Here is a 15,384-nt window from a genome sequence, read left to right on the forward strand (position 1 = left end):
TCTTATATTAACTATTACGATCATATCAGGGTATACTGAATCATGTTCACATAATTGTAATACTCTTGCACATCAATCACCGGTATTGGAAATTGCACTTTTACAATCCTCCCTGAAAAATACTATCAGATAGATAATACCGATTACAATTATGATTGTAGCATACATGACTTAAACGTTTTGCAACTGATTAACAAGTAGCCCTCCATTGATATAAATACATGAAAACACCAATTACTCAGTGTTTGAGTTTAGCCATGATTAAAAAATAAAAAATAAGATCATTGTCATTCATACACTTGTATACACTGACACTGACTATGGCCTAAACTACACTAGCAGTCTAGAATATTTGGTTTGGCTAAAAACAATGAAATACAAAAAGAAACTTGTACTTATTGCTATGACGCTAATCACATTTCGTCGAGCTTTGTCAAAGAGAGTGTGTCCATGTCCATTTGTTATAGGAAAGTCCCAACCAGAGTTTGTGCCCGTTCACTTCTTTGCTTCCTGGGACTGTTTTTCCAGCTCCTCCCGGACTTCTGTGAGAATGTACCCCAGGAGATTCTGTCCCCTCCATGTGTCTTTGCTGAGTGCCTTCGGGTTGTCCTTGCCCAGTCCGATCCCCCAGATCCTGTCCCGGGGACTTGCCTCGACCAGGGTTGTCCCCTTTGTGGCCATCAGCCTCTCCTTGAGGTCTTCACTTTGAGAAAACTGGAGGAGATTCAACCAGTAGGAAGTTGAATATCAAAATAATATCTTGATTATGACATTACTGCACAGGATGACATTTATGAAAAATAAGAGCAGAGATATATAAGCGCTGAGAATATCCTATGGTTAACTTTGGCGAGTTTCAATTCTAAATAGTCAACATACAAGCCTGTGACAATCAATTGGTGCATGAATTATTACTAAAACAAACTGTTCTCCTGAGATACATTACCTTTTCATGAATTTTGCAAGACACTAATCTTACACATCTACTGAGATGAAGAACTCAGCTCTTTTACAGGGATTCAAGTAAAATGCCTACTCTATTCTCTTTGTACACAGAAATGGAAAAAACAAAACAAAAAAAAAACAAACAAACAAACCAATACATGCATTTACCACTTAATACTTTTAAAACACATAATGGAAGAGGCAGAAAAATTTCTTAGCAGTCTGAGTGGTATCAAATCAATTCAATGCAATAATATTATGTCTTCAGATTTTTATTTTTTAATGGCATATCTTTTCATTGTTTGTGGTCTGACAAACTTGTTAAACTTGCATTACCACTAGGTATAAAAAAAGGAGAGAGAAATTCTAGCATAGAAAGTATTGTTGATTTCAAGTTAGCTAGATTGCCATGTTCAAAGCAGTAAATCATTTTGACAGCACATTGACAGAACTAAAAGCACAAAAAACAATAATGAATGTGATGTGACAAAGATAATTGTACAGCAAGTGATCTATAAAGTCACTACCTTTGCCAGGTTGCCCTTCTTCACGATCTTCACCCGGCGTTCCTTCCAAACATCATCGTCAAAGTTCTGTACTTTCCTTCCAAGAGCCTTCATTGCACCTGGCTTGCCAGCAGTCAGAATCTGCGCTGCTATAGCTGTGTCTCCGAACAATACTATGCAAATAAAGACACGCAGAAGATAAGGCCTTTGTGATAGTCTACTTAGGAATGTAGGGACAATTATTTAAAAGTACCAGGTATATATATATATATATATATATATATGAGCTTATATACAATTTATGCGACTATCACCGCATTACCTTGAACAAGCCACAATAAAGCAGAGGAAATTGTACAATAAGCTGTGTAATCTGACTGTTATAAATGTGTCACTCAATCTTTTTTTTTTTCTTATCTGAAATTTCTAATGTCCAAATGAAGTAATTTGTCTAGATTTTGAAGTGCTATTGATATCTCACATTCAAAAAAGTTCGAGTTTTTCATGGTAATTGCGCTTTCCTGGTTCAATTGTAATTCAATGTGTGATGAACTGCATGCAGTTCATCACAAATTCAATTACAATTGGTCCATAATATCTGACTTCATCTTAAGTTTAAAGCAAATTTACTCAAAATCTTGTGATTGGTTGTCTCACTGTTTCCTTGGAAGATACATAAGTTACAAAAGTGGGACAAATAATTATAAATTACTAGAAATCATAGAGTCTGGAGAATCAGATGGTAAAATTTGAAAATCAATAGTTGGCAACATATGTCCTAATCAGGCCGCTTAGCTCTGTAGGGTCTTGTCACATTTTTTCAGTAAATCAAATTTCAAGATTGACAGAATTATCAGGATATGCATCACATATACATACAAAATAACATATTAATGCAATGCAAATGAATGCTAGTAATATTAAGTTAAGCTATCACTAACAATCAGTAAATGATATACAAGTTTATAAATGAGTGAAAAAGGTTTTCATTTTAGATAACTTTAGAGTCAGAATTGTTCAGGAATGAAGGATATGTAAGGGGAAGATTGAATTTCCATCAGAGAGAAACTGAATGATAATAATAATAATGATAATAATAATAATAATAATAATAATAATAAAAAGTTCCTTGATTAATCGTCAGATCGAATGCGAGTGTGTGGATTCTATATACATGTACTTTTGTTTGCATACATGCCTGAACAGCAGGACAGGCAACAGGGATAGAATTATGAAACCATTTGTAAAATACCATACCACTGACCATGTAATGGTATAATACCAATCATCACCATTTCTGGTAATGGTAAAATACTGCTGATCATGCCTCATATGAAACCCACCAATAATGAATGATAAGATGAGACTGTAGTCATGGTTTCGTATCTCTGTCTGCAATACAGTGCATCAAGCACGATAGATTTGTCCTTTCTTGCTATTCCCAGCTCCTCAGCTCAAGTACCCCCTGTAGTATATAAATAGATCTTTTAGTGAGTTGTATGATGATGATTGTGTAGTGGTAGCAACACTTGACCGAAAGATCGGTCTGTATCTGTCCGTCGGGGAATGTTCCGCGGAGACTGCGTCTGGCTTCACGGATCCCCCTACGGAGGACAGCGCTAACGGCAAAATATAAAAGAGTCCTCCGGACAGACGGATCTTTCTGTCTATAGCAACACCTACTCACTAATTAAGGTCGAATATAGAAATAAGTTGAGCTGCTACAATCTTATTTAGTAAAGAAAAAAAAAAGAACAACTAGTTTAGATGCCGTCACACATCTTATCTCACCTGCTTTTTGGTGCATCATGTACATTTCTGCGCAAGTGTACTGCACCCCATCGACCTCAAAATTTGCAGGGTGAAACTGACTGAATGGCGACTCTGAGGTGTAAAAGAATGTGAACTCCTTCTTTTGCTTCTTATTTTTAGAGTCGTCACGACTCGCGCCCCTCTCCTCAGTGGTCCTACTCTGAGATGTGTCTTTGCTAGATTTGTTGGATGCCATGATCGTTGCACGAAGTAGCAATTCGACTTAATGAATCCGTGGGATCCGCTGGGTAGGACTCAGCTGTTCAGTTGTAGATCTCCCTGGTTGCACTGTTCCGGTGTAGGTCGTCCCTGAGCTCAGGTCTGTGCTGCGCTGACGGCGATGCACGGGTGCCACTAACTATATTGTCATGCACGTTGACTTAATAATATTGCAAGTAGATATACATTCATGTAAGTTTGTGGATATTGAAGCAGTGCTACTCGATCAAATAGACTGTCTACTCCGCAAAGCAAATGGAATGATGAATGAAATATGACAGTACGTACACAGACATAATATATGCCCTCTAGATCTCATCGGCATCGCAGCGTTGAAGGAAGATTTCAATGAATTGCGCAACTTCAGGTCGTTACATGCTTCGTTGTAATCAGTGTATGAGTGCATCGTCGGTGCATAGAGTGTGTACCGGTGTGGTGTGTGTGCCACAGAAGAGTTCTGTGGTGTGTGCGTTTGTAAACAAAACAAAGCGCGCGTACTGAACTTCCGGGATTTCCCCCAGTCTATTCATTATCGTGATGACGTTCACCAAATGCGCTTTCTCATTGGCTGCTACTCATTGATCGCGGGAAGTACAGCTTTCAGGGCATATGCACGGAAGGAGATGGTCAGTATTAACCAGAGTATGCCGAGTTCTGCGCGATAAAAATCCGTTTTGTCGATGAACCTTGGATGTAGTCACTGGTAAGATCACTGCCTTTGAAACCTGAGTGATCTAATTAATTCATTAAAGCTGTATGAACTATTCAGTAATTGATTAAATAAGCACTCCTGCACTCTCGAGAAAACTAGTATGCCTACGCTCCTAATTTTTGCTGTAAATGGTTATGTACAGTTTGTATTGTGTGTAGCCCGACCAGACGCACAGCGACGACCAAAATACCGCTACAGTGTGCATGACCGCGATATAGGGATGCGTGCCGATGTAGGCCTACGGTGTAGAAATCTATAGCTAACCGTTAATAATGCCAATGGTCAAGGAGGTAATGGTACCTCCTTGGTATGGTTAGTATGATGGCAATGTGCATAATTGTCAAAGTAGATCTAGATCTAGATCTACTCAAACTCCAGAGAGAGAGAGATGGGCTGAGGTAGCAGATTAGTGTTTAGATGGCACTAACTAACTGTATCATTGTATCTATACACAGGACACAGCCCACCGCCAGTCGCTGTATTCGCACAGCGTACTACAGCGTCTGGTCGGGCTATAGAGATGACACAGACAGAGTTCTCTACCTAGCTAGCTAGCCGAATCATCAATAGGCTTACCTCAATCACAGTAGGCGCCTACTACGAGTAGACTGTCTAAGCAGACTACATCTACTAGGGCCTACCACTTCTTCTTCTTCTTTTCTTCTTGGATACTGTCCAACACCAGGCCTTGTGAATAGTAGGGCCTAACCTGTTAGGGGCCAATCGGAACAGGTTATAATTTGGCATTATGTCATATATGGGCATATATGACATTTGATGACCACACACAGCTGTGCACAGTCAGTAGAAAGGCTAGCGCTAACCAATAATTTGACTGCCTGCTACATAACATACATAAACCTAGTATGCAGTCTGCTTCTGCATAGAGTCTTGGTAAACTGTTAGATATAGGGCCTATGCCAGTCCTACGGTCAAATTTTAGCATGGGAAGTTGAACCTTGTGATGTCCTTGGTGCATATTTTTGTTTTGTTTTGTTTTGTTTTTGTTACTATTCTAGACCACCTAAGATCTGTACTGAGTAGATGTACCGGTATGACCCAATTTCTTTTATGCCTTCACTCGAAACTCCCTACCTTCACAATTCACTTTTGTTTGGACACCCATTTCGCAGGATGTGAAGCTGTTGGTATCACTGGAGTGGAGTCACAATCATGGCTGCAGTGATGAGTGACGTAGGTCCGTCGGTCATCTGGGACTTTGATCCCAACCTCACGGACGAGATCTACAAAGACCTCGGGGTGGAGGAATTGTCCGTCATGGAAGACAAGGCGGGTGCAAAGCAAGGCATCCAAAAACTGAAAGGAAAGACTGCTAGTGTAGCAAAGGTATGAAGGGTGTGGCAAGATATCTTGCTCTATTTTTCTTCTTCCTAAATTAGCATAATTATTATTATTTTTTTTTTTTTGGGGGGGGGGGGGGGGGGGTGAGGAAGTAGGGATGCTTTCCTTAGCTGCCCAACAGCAAAATTGTTTAATATCTATTATAAACCAGGGCTGCACTCTAACCCATTTTTGTGTTTTTCCTACTGCCGTGCTGGTCAGACCTGTCTGTCAGACCAGTATCGGTAGGTACCCAGTTTTTCCATATTTTTAACTGGTCCATTCCTAAAAAAGTTACTGGTCAAACAGTGGTTTTTACTGGTCCTGGTCCTGGACCATCAGACCTGTGCCAGTGTGGAGCATAGTATGAATGACTAAATTTTATTTTCTGTATGCCTCGTGTGAAAAAGACCAAACACAATGTAGTTTCCTTTTTTTTAAATTTCTTTTTGTGTGTATGTGTGTATTTTAGTTTTTGTAATAATGGGTAGGGGGAGATTAATATGCAGTTCTTCTTTTTCCTTTCGAAGTACAGTACACCATCTCATGTACAATTGTATTACCTTGCTTGTCCTGATTGACTGGACTGTGGGTGTTAGAAGAGATTTTTGAATGATATTAGTGAGAGAAATGTATCTCTGTCAAAAAGTAGTAAAAATTAGTACCCATGATATGATGTGGTAGCCGGTATATAGTTTTGATATGGCTTTACAATGCTTACAGGTTTTACTGTAGTGGAAAGATCATGGTGTTTTTCAAAGAGAAGTGCGATTCAGAATGTGTAAAGAGTTGTTGCCGTAACAGTTAAATTCTATACATGAGTGTGTATTTCCATATTCATTTACATATATTTTTCCGTCAAACTGGATCTGAAGATGGTTCAGAAAAAACAAAAACAAAAACAAAAAAAAACTCTTTTATATCAATATATAAAATTTTCCCATAAACTTGTAACATGCCATTGTTATTACCCGAGATTGATTGGTAAAAAAAGAAATTAGAATGACTAGATTTGACGTGTAACATTTGATGTGTACAACTTGTATACATGTCTACATTTTCCTCTGGAACATGCCTCTTATACTGATTTTCTGTACTTTCAGGGAATTACTGGTCAAGGCAAAAATGCCATACGTCACACCACACCTAGTCCTGCTAGTCTGAGGACATCCACACAGAACCACATCCACAATGGGACAGACTGCAGCTGCAAGCGTCGCATCCTAGAAAGCAGCAAGCAACCAGGTATTTTACTGTTCTCTCTTTCGGAAACTTATTATACTGAGGTATCATAATTATGGTACAACTGAAAGCCCCTTCTCAAATTGCTGCAGAACGCTTGCCCGAACTTGAATTTTACTTCACCCCCCCCCCCCCCCAAAAAAAAGAAAAAAAAGAAAGTCCAAAAATATAAGAAAATAATGTAGAAACTCAATTCAGTCAAGGGCTTCAGGACACCCAATCATTTGAATAAACAACACATGTTAATTGACACACGTAACACATTTGAGTAACAAACATGATTTTATTGAGTGTTGGTGTTGCATTGCATTGGGGCTTCCTTATGGAAGTTGGAAAGTGGCTGAAATAAAATTAATGTGTGTTCCATCACTATGCAAACAGTCATCATCTTTAGGCCTCGGCATGGTTGACTTTGTAGGGGGGGGGGGGGGGAAGAGTGACAAAATGTGACTTATAAAGCTTTGGCTTGCCCAATTCTGGCAAACATTTTGTCTTAGTGTTCCAAATCACTTGCCGGACTTTGATTTTCACTTGCCCCGGGCAATTGGGCTAGCGCTTGTGTTGCACTTTGACTTTGCATCCGTGATAGCTTTTAGAACAGCATAAAGAACCCTGCTGCCTGCTGTTCACATGATTCAATATATCTAATTTTCCACATCTGATTTTCAGATTCTTTCTCATGTCTCTCTGATGAAGTCATCCTCGCAATATTCCGGTGGCTTTCGATCAAGACGCTCACACACTGCGCTAAGGTTAGCAGGAGGTGGCGACAGCTGGCGTAAGTGATCCAGAAATGTGGGCTGTAGTTGGAACAACGTCTGCCCGCAGAAGAATTCCTTCTTATGTTTGGTTGAGTTTTCCCTAAGATGCAGTTTCACTTCCCCAAAAATGAGAGGATGAAATGTTTATGAGATGTTTATGCATTATCAAATCAGGTGTAATTAGAATGGTCATTTTAACACTGTCATTTCAAGAAAGAGTGTAAGCTATAATTGCTGACCATACAAGCAGCAAGAAAGTTCAATGCCTTCTTGCAAATGAATTTAAATTTATGCTTTGCCTGTGTACCAAAACTTGCCAGTGGGGAAAGGAAGACATAAAACCACCACTTCCTCGTTTTCATTTTAATAATGCAGGGGACACTTGTCAGACTTTAACTCACATAGGAAGTGGTCAATACTTTAAAGGACAAGTTCACCTTCATAGACATGTGGGTTGAGTGAATGCAGCAATATTAGTAGAACACATCAGTGAGAGTTTGAGCAAAATCGGACAATCCGTTAAAACGTTATGAATTTTTGAAGTTTCTGCTCAGTCACGGCTGGATGAGAAGACTACTATAGCTTGTGATGTCACATGAGTACAACGATATAAAGAAAGAATAAAGAAAATTCAACATATTTCCATTTTTCTCGCACAACAAAAGAACACTCGACTTCTCTCTTTCAGAAGGCAGGGGGAATAATATTACCCTTAACATACATCAGTAGCAAATCGAAGAAATGTGCACTTTATTCAAAAAGTAAAGTTTTGTGAAATTCTCTTTTTATTTTCGTTAAAGAGTTGTATGCATGTGACATCATACACTGTAGTAGTCTTCTCTTCTAGCAGTGACTGCGCAGATACTTAAAATATTCGTAACTTTTGAACGGATTGTCCAATTTTCCTCAAGCTTTCACTGATGTGTTCTACTGATATTGCTGCATTCTCTCAATCCTTATGTATATGAAGGTGGACTTGTCCTTTAACATATAAATCATTATCAATGTGTTGTTTAGCTTGTTATCTTTCTCTACAATGTATCTATCTATCTTTCTGTCTATCTATCTATCAATCTATCTATCTATCTATCTATCTGTCTGTCTATCTGTCTATCTTCCAACCTACCTACCTGTATGCATCTATCCATTGCGTATATGTGTATGTATACACACATGGAACAGGGACATCTGGAGAAATTACATCTTTACATACATTGATAACAACTTCTGCTGGTGATAATATAATATATTAGGAATTTTCTTTTGCTCCCATGATCTTGCTTGTTTTTCATGGTTTATTTTGTAAACACACTTTTATTCATTTTCTTCTCTGCGATGTGTGTCACTGAAACCAAATTACAGCAGATTATCTCATTGACTTTAACACAGATATGATGAGGAGCTGTGGAGGAGGGTTGACCTTTCATCGCGCAACTTTCCGCCACACATTCTGGGGATGATCCTGCGGAGGGGTGTGACCGCGGCCAAGGTTTCGCGGAGTACCATCGCCGGGCCCGTGTTCAACACAGACGACGAGGAAAGTGCAATGGAGGAAGATGATTCCTTGGAGATTTCAAGGTAAAGTCCCAAAGTTTTTATGCTGAAGTGGGAGACAAAATTCAGTGAGGACTACTGTCACTTTCAGCTGTCTTGCTGATAAGGTGGATCAGTAGACTATCAACAGTAGACAGAGAGAGAGATAGAGAGGCCGGGTAAGAGAAATGAACAAGAGAAACAAACTATGCCTGTGCATTCTTTCACATTAATTAATTTGAAGGCCAAAGAGTACTAATAGATGCAACTGACATGTATGTTTAAACACATAATGTAGCAGGGAAAGTAGTAGTAAAACCTCTTTGATATTCCATTGTGAAGATATGATCTCCCTCCATTTGCCCATCTTTTTCAAGTATCTCTGGACCTATTAAAGCATATATGTAAGTTTAGATAGAAGTATAAAACTTTCACTTTCTCTGTTGAGAAGATCCTCTCTCTACATCCATCAATGGTTCCATGGTATCTTTTGGACCTTTGCAAATAGAGATATAAAACTTACTTTTATACCAGGGATTATTATTCTTGTTACAATAATTCATCGTTTGCCAATGTTTCTGGATATATTTTGTAAGTGATGATGAAATGTGTTCAAATTTTCTTGTGCAGAGGTGATTATACAGTGGAAACTTGATATAAGAGATGGTCGGGACCAAGTCGTTTTCCTCGTCATAGCCGATATCTCGTTACATCAGTAGGCATAAAAGAAAGCATAACATAAAGACATTAATTTGCACATGTGGGACTACCCATCATCTTTCATCAATACTGATAACTTGATAATGTGTGTGAGGGAATTACTCACCTTTATGGGTAAGAAGATGTTTGTCGCCAATGAAATGCAATATCAAGAATGTGTTTCTGATACTAATTGTAGATGTTTGAATTTGTAAATTCATATAGCTTGCGATTGTGTCAAGATCGTCTGTGGATTGGTATGTGGTTATGGTATGGGTGTGTGTTGTGTGTGGAAAGCTTGAATATGGTCTGCACAATGCAGTGTGTGTATGTGACACATTCTATATGTACATTATGACTGCTTGTGTGTGAAGATGGGGAATTCCCTACGTAGAAAGCCAATCACAGCATCAGATTGCCTCACACCTGCTAAACGTCATGATGATGTCATGTAAACATATGGCCGTCCCACCACATTTTCTGCATGTATCAGTGTGCGCGCACACACACACATACACGAACAACATGCGGTGCTAGCTAGAGTGCACTGAAGAAAATGTGTGTGTACAAGGCAGTTTTTGGCGCATCGAGCTTTACAATCTCGGAAGATGATAGCACAGGCGAAGTAAAGCTTTACCCGAAGACATTTTGCTTTACCTCGCTATAACAGGTTTGATTGGCTATGTTTTTCTTTGTTTGGAAGTCACAAAATTTATCTCGTTATAGCAGTTATTTCGTTAAAGCCGATCTCGCTATAAGAGTAGCATTTTACATAGACTTGTGTGGAAGGAAATTTGGGACCGGGAACATTTCCTCGTAATAACCGATATCTCGTTATAGCAGTGTTCGTTATACCGAGTTTCCCCTGTACAATTTCCTACAATTATTATTCATCCATTGCTGATGTTTTTTGGATGTACATTTGTATGCCCGAATACCGGTAGAAGATGACAGATGAAATGTTCTAAACTTTCCTCCCAATGTAGACCTCCTCTCCCCGCATCCACCCATCTCTCCCTGACGTCGCTGGACCTGTCAGCCTGCATCACTGACGACCCCGCCAGCATCCAGTCCATCCTTGAGAGGTGCCACGCCCTCCAGAGGCTAAGCCTGGAGAGCTGCAGTCTCAACGAGGGCGCCCTTCATTCCCTGGCTGCCGCGTGCGGCTCCATCCAGGTCCTCAATCTTGCCATGTGTCGGCTGGCCTGCCACAGCGGACTGGTTGCTCTCCTCACCAATGCGCAGCAGTGAGTTTCCTTTCGCTTTCATGTCAGAGCATGACATTTAGTGAAGATATAAATGTGTGTAGGTTTGATTTGGTAACATCTTCCAATCCTTTGTGTACTTGGAGCACAAAAATCCTCAGTGGTACTGTACACACTGTCCTGTATATGTCCCTGGCACAGAAAGGATGATGATGATGATGGTGATGATGATGATGATGATGATGATGATGATGGTGATGATGATGATGAAACAGCATTTATATAGCGCAATTAATTTGTAGAAACATTCAAAGGCGCCCGGCTCCCACAATGTGTCACACATTATTCACAAAGTTGCTGGAAAAGATAAGTCTTCAGTTCAGACTTGAAGGTATTGAGGCTGTTGCAATTCCGAAGCAGGAATCAAACATTGTTAGTTAGATTTACTTACCAAAGCCAGCATGAACATGATGTTGAAATATTTCTTTAAAGAGGCGCCATCACTATGTAACAAGTAGACGCTTCCTCTTCAGTTGGAGTCAGAACTGACTTTGGAAAATAATCTTGCCCGTTGTATTAACCTTTGATTTTCATAGACTGACCTGCCTGAACATGTCATGGGTCAACCTGTCCCGGTCAGCTCTCACCCAGGTCATTCCAGTCCTGTCTCCAAGCCTTCAGCAACTCAACCTCAGCGGCTATCGGGAGAAACTAAAAGACGAAGGTATCTAGTTTGTTTGTTTGTTTGTTTATTTGGTTTTGTTTGGTTTTGTTTGGTTTTGTTTTTTTAATGTGACATGGGTCCACACGGCAACCTAGGTGGAAGTTTCTGAGATGTATCATGACAGATGCTGCTTAGACTTGACTGCATGAATATTTGCTCAGAATGGTCTACTGTGTAAAGTGCCAAGCATTGCTGGTCTTTTGAACTAGCAAACATTTGAAAGAATCACATGTTCAATCAACTTGCCTTCAAACTTTATAATTAGGCATGTGAGAAGGTATGATTCTTCTTTGACAGTTTTGAGAAATTCTTTACTTAGTACGCCCATAGTCCATGACTTTTTGTATGGTGCAGCTTTTCGTTCAATCTTACAGAAATAGCATCTTTTAATATTGTGCATTCGAATTATAGCAGTTGTACTGTAAGAGTGGTTTCTTTCGCGGTGGTTTTATTTTCGCGCTTTGAGGTTGAACCGCGAATTTAACATCACGCGAAAATGTTTTGAACTCGTCGCTTGTTCCAACGCTATCATTACCGACCGCAAATTTAAAGACACGCGAAAAAGTCGGCACCGATGGAAACCGCGAAAGTTTCTGTACGCGAAAGAAACCACTTTTACAGTATTGTGCCTGGTTTAAGTCCATATGAAATACGAAGGGTCTATCTACACACATTAAACTTTACTTACACGTACAACTGGATCTGACAGTGACATGAATTCCAGTGTTTGGGTTTATTTTTATGTTAAAGGGATGATACAGTATTGGTGGAGATGAGAACTTGGCTTTTAACTTTTTGCGAGATACCAAGAAAACGCTTATGAAATAGTACAGAACATATCATTTTAAGAGGAATTCAAAGTTTATTTGATGAAAATCGGGTTTGGAATGACTGAAACATCCAAAATCAAAGTAAAACGAAGCGATCGTAATAAAGTGTGGGTCCCACACTTATTAGAATCGCACTGTTTTGAATATCTCAGCCATTTCAAAACCAATTTTCATCAAATAAAGGTGCTCTTTCATATTTCATCCTGTCTCTCATTAACTCGCCAAAAAATGTTAGAAACCTGAAATTAGGTCTCAACCAAAACTATACGATCCCTTTAAGTTAATGTGAGGATTTGGATTAGGGCCAGGGTTATGTTTGTGTGAAGAATTTATGTTTGGCTTAACTGGCTTATCATGCAGATATTTCATGGGATCAATTGTTACAAGAGCAAATGTCATGGAACTGAAATGATTAAAATTGATAGATGTATATTATATAGATGTATATTTACATATGAAGAGTTTGTTCGCAAAAACCGATAAGTCCATATTTGCCAAATGGAGATAATTGCGATTAAAGATCAAACAAAATAAAGAGAATAATAAGAAAATTTTTGCTGCTTTCGACCATAACTTCAAAAATGTATCTTTATATGTAGTGACCAATATATCATTTAAAAGGTAATTTTTTTGTACTTTATGACAGAGACCGTACTTCAAAATCTTCAAAAATGGACTTATTGGTTTTTGCGAACAAACTCTTCGTATGTATCATATATTAATGTACAATCCATGTACATTCATATGAGGTAAGAGAGAAGGAGGGGAAGAAGACAATTTAATCCTAACCAGGCCAGGCTTTTTGGGGTGTTCTGTGGCCGGGGGAGGGTTGATTCTCGGCCGTCGATCACGCAATCGCCATGAAAATTGGCATATACATTACCTGTCACGTAATCTACCAAACTATAAAAGAAAAATATAATTTTTCATTTTTTATATTTTGTATTGATTAATATGCATGAAATCATAAATTTTGCTCTAATTTAGAAAATAAAGCTAATGGCATCCTAATTTTTGGTGACATTGTTCCTTGTAGCATTCCTAACAATGTACTTGAAAAAAAATCTGGTATCAAAACTAATTTCTTATGTATTTTATTGTTTTATGAATTTCTTATGTATTTCTTTGTTTTTCGACCTTTTGTTTGTTTCATTTTTTCATTAAATTTATGACAACCTATTTGAAGCATAATCATGCTGAAAATAATTTATTTCAGCCTATAAAAGTGAAAATAATCATATCTTTATGAATAAGGTGAGAAAACTCCTTTGCATAGACTTTATATACAAAATCACGTTTTTGAGCCATTTTCTGTCTGACAGGCATGTATAAAAGGCCGTGCAGCGTCGAAACAGTATGCACGATTTTCACGAAAATGGTGTCAAAAGATGTGCGAGACTAGAAAGTAAAAAGTCAGTGAACGGCGCGGTCAAAAAATTTTGCACAGCGAAATAGTCACAAAAAATGTCGAGGGGGGGGGGTTGATTCAACCCCCTTGCCCTTTTAGGGTTAAAGAAATGACCAATAATGCTCACTGGACCATCTCTTTCCATCTTCCTACCACATTCTCCTTTGGGCTGTTTTGACAAAGATGTCACTGTTTTGGTGTCGCGGTGCAAATCTCTGGTGGAGCTAGACCTGAGTGACTCCACCGTGCTGACGAACCACGCCCTGGCAGCCATCACTGAGAACTTGGCCGAACTACGCCACCTGTCACTCAGCCGCTGCTACGACATACCCCACTACGCATTTGTGTGAGTTGCATACTGTATACACCATATATTGATAGCGAGTCTAAATTTTTCGTGAATCATGACTTCCCGACGATCTCACGAGGTGTTAAATTCGCAATCGCGGAGCACTGTACCAAACGGAGAAATGTATACAAGTCGTCACATTCATATCTGGATCAGAGTCTATATTTTTGTGTGTCTTTAATATCGGAAATAGCACCTGACTCACGAAATTTGCGAAAATAAAAACCTCACGAAATATTTGGTGTATAGAATACTTGATGTTCTTTTTTTTTTTGGGGGGGGGGTAATCAGTGATTGGACATAACACTCATTTTTTTTTTAAATAAGGTAAAACTTAGTTCTCAGAAGGGCTGAAAATTTTTCTTCCACAATTTGGACTTTGCTTTGCAATATATTGAAAGGCTCTACCTGTACTTGTCTGGCTGATGCAATATGCCATGATATTGAGTTGTTGTGAAATAATTTGAGATAAAAAGTGTGAAATATTTTTAAAGAGAATGTAAGTCTTACTGTGTACCCTGGTTACCTCAAATGGATCTTGCACTGATATCATGAGTGTGAAAAAGAAAATCAAAGAGAAAGAAACTAAACCAAGAAATAGACAATTGAATCAATGAACAAATGAACAAGGGAATACTTGAATGAACAAATGAACAATGATGCCATGCAGTCTTCAGTTATTTGCTGGGGATGAAATTGCTAAATCATTACTCCCTTCATATTGTCAGCTGAATAAGACTTATCTGATTCTTAGTTGGTGAAATTTCCTATTGATGGTACATTTGTACCTTTACATAATGTACAATGAGATCGAAAGAGTGTAATACATGAAAGTTAATTTCCCTCTTGCTGTGTATCCCACTTTTGAACAGGTCAGTGACGGAGATCAAAACAATGAAGGCGCTCGACGTGTTCGGTCTGCTGCAACCGCCTCAGCTGGAGCGCCTGAAGGTCCAGATGCCCAAGATTGTGATCAACTCCTACCCCTACTCCAGCATTGGGAGACCGACCTTTTCCAGCAAGCAGCCGCGACACATCTGGGGAGTCGAATGCCTGGTCTGATACACCCCCACTCAGAAACTTGCATACAATTGATCT

The 15,384-nt window shown here is 39.0% G+C and overlaps 2 protein-coding genes across 2 annotated transcripts; one reads left to right on the plus strand and one right to left on the minus strand.

Annotated features, from left to right (window-relative positions):
* Positions 1–427: 427 nt before the first annotated feature.
* On the minus strand, positions 428–3,459 carry LOC139713426 (N-glycosidase YbiA-like). Its single transcript, XM_071625159.1, has 3 exons — positions 3,243–3,459; positions 1,473–1,624; positions 428–714 (listed from the first exon to the last, which is right to left on the minus strand). Exons 1-3 carry the CDS (start codon positions 3,457–3,459, stop codon positions 496–498), a joined length of 588 nt encoding a protein of 195 aa, XP_071481260.1. The 3' UTR covers positions 428–495.
* Positions 3,460–4,120: 661 nt separating this feature from the next.
* On the plus strand, positions 4,121–15,384 carry LOC139713423 (S-phase kinase-associated protein 2-like). The gene is made up of 9 exons (XM_071625157.1): positions 4,121–4,185; positions 5,328–5,541; positions 6,639–6,780; positions 7,447–7,555; positions 8,928–9,116; positions 10,757–11,017; positions 11,572–11,699; positions 14,121–14,283; positions 15,159–15,384. The coding sequence occupies exons 2-9, from the start codon at positions 5,368–5,370 to the stop codon at positions 15,346–15,348; spliced, it is 1,356 nt and encodes a 451-aa protein (XP_071481258.1). The 5' UTR covers positions 4,121–4,185; positions 5,328–5,367; the 3' UTR covers positions 15,349–15,384.

The sequence above is a fragment of the Diadema antillarum genome, unplaced genomic scaffold (genome assembly GCF_040938485.1).
Source record: "Diadema antillarum isolate AM-2024a unplaced genomic scaffold, OU_Dant_1.0 seq00001960_RagTag, whole genome shotgun sequence".
NCBI classification, from domain to species: domain Eukaryota; kingdom Metazoa; phylum Echinodermata; class Echinoidea; order Diadematoida; family Diadematidae; genus Diadema; species Diadema antillarum.

Bases quoted from the DNA above. Each gene is read 5' to 3' on its own strand.
- LOC139713426 (XM_071625159.1), bottom strand. From the start codon at position 3,459: ATGGCATCCAACAAATCTAGCAAAGACACATCTCAGAGTAGGACCACT. The intron at 1,625-3,242 runs GTGAGATAAGAT...TTATTTGCATAG, and splicing joins CATGATGCACCAAAAAGCAG to TATTGTTCGGAGACACAGCT. The intron at 715-1,472 runs GTAGTGACTTTA...AATCTCCTCCAG, and splicing joins AGAAGGGCAACCTGGCAAAG to TTTTCTCAAAGTGAAGACCT.
- LOC139713423 (XM_071625157.1), top strand. From the start codon at position 5,368: ATGGCTGCAGTGATGAGTGACGTAGGTCCGTCGGTCATCTGGGACTTT. The intron at 7,556-8,927 runs GTAAGTGATCCA...ACTTTAACACAG, and splicing joins AGGAGGTGGCGACAGCTGGC to ATATGATGAGGAGCTGTGGA. The intron at 11,700-14,120 runs GTATCTAGTTTG...GTTTTGACAAAG, and splicing joins GGAGAAACTAAAAGACGAAG to ATGTCACTGTTTTGGTGTCG.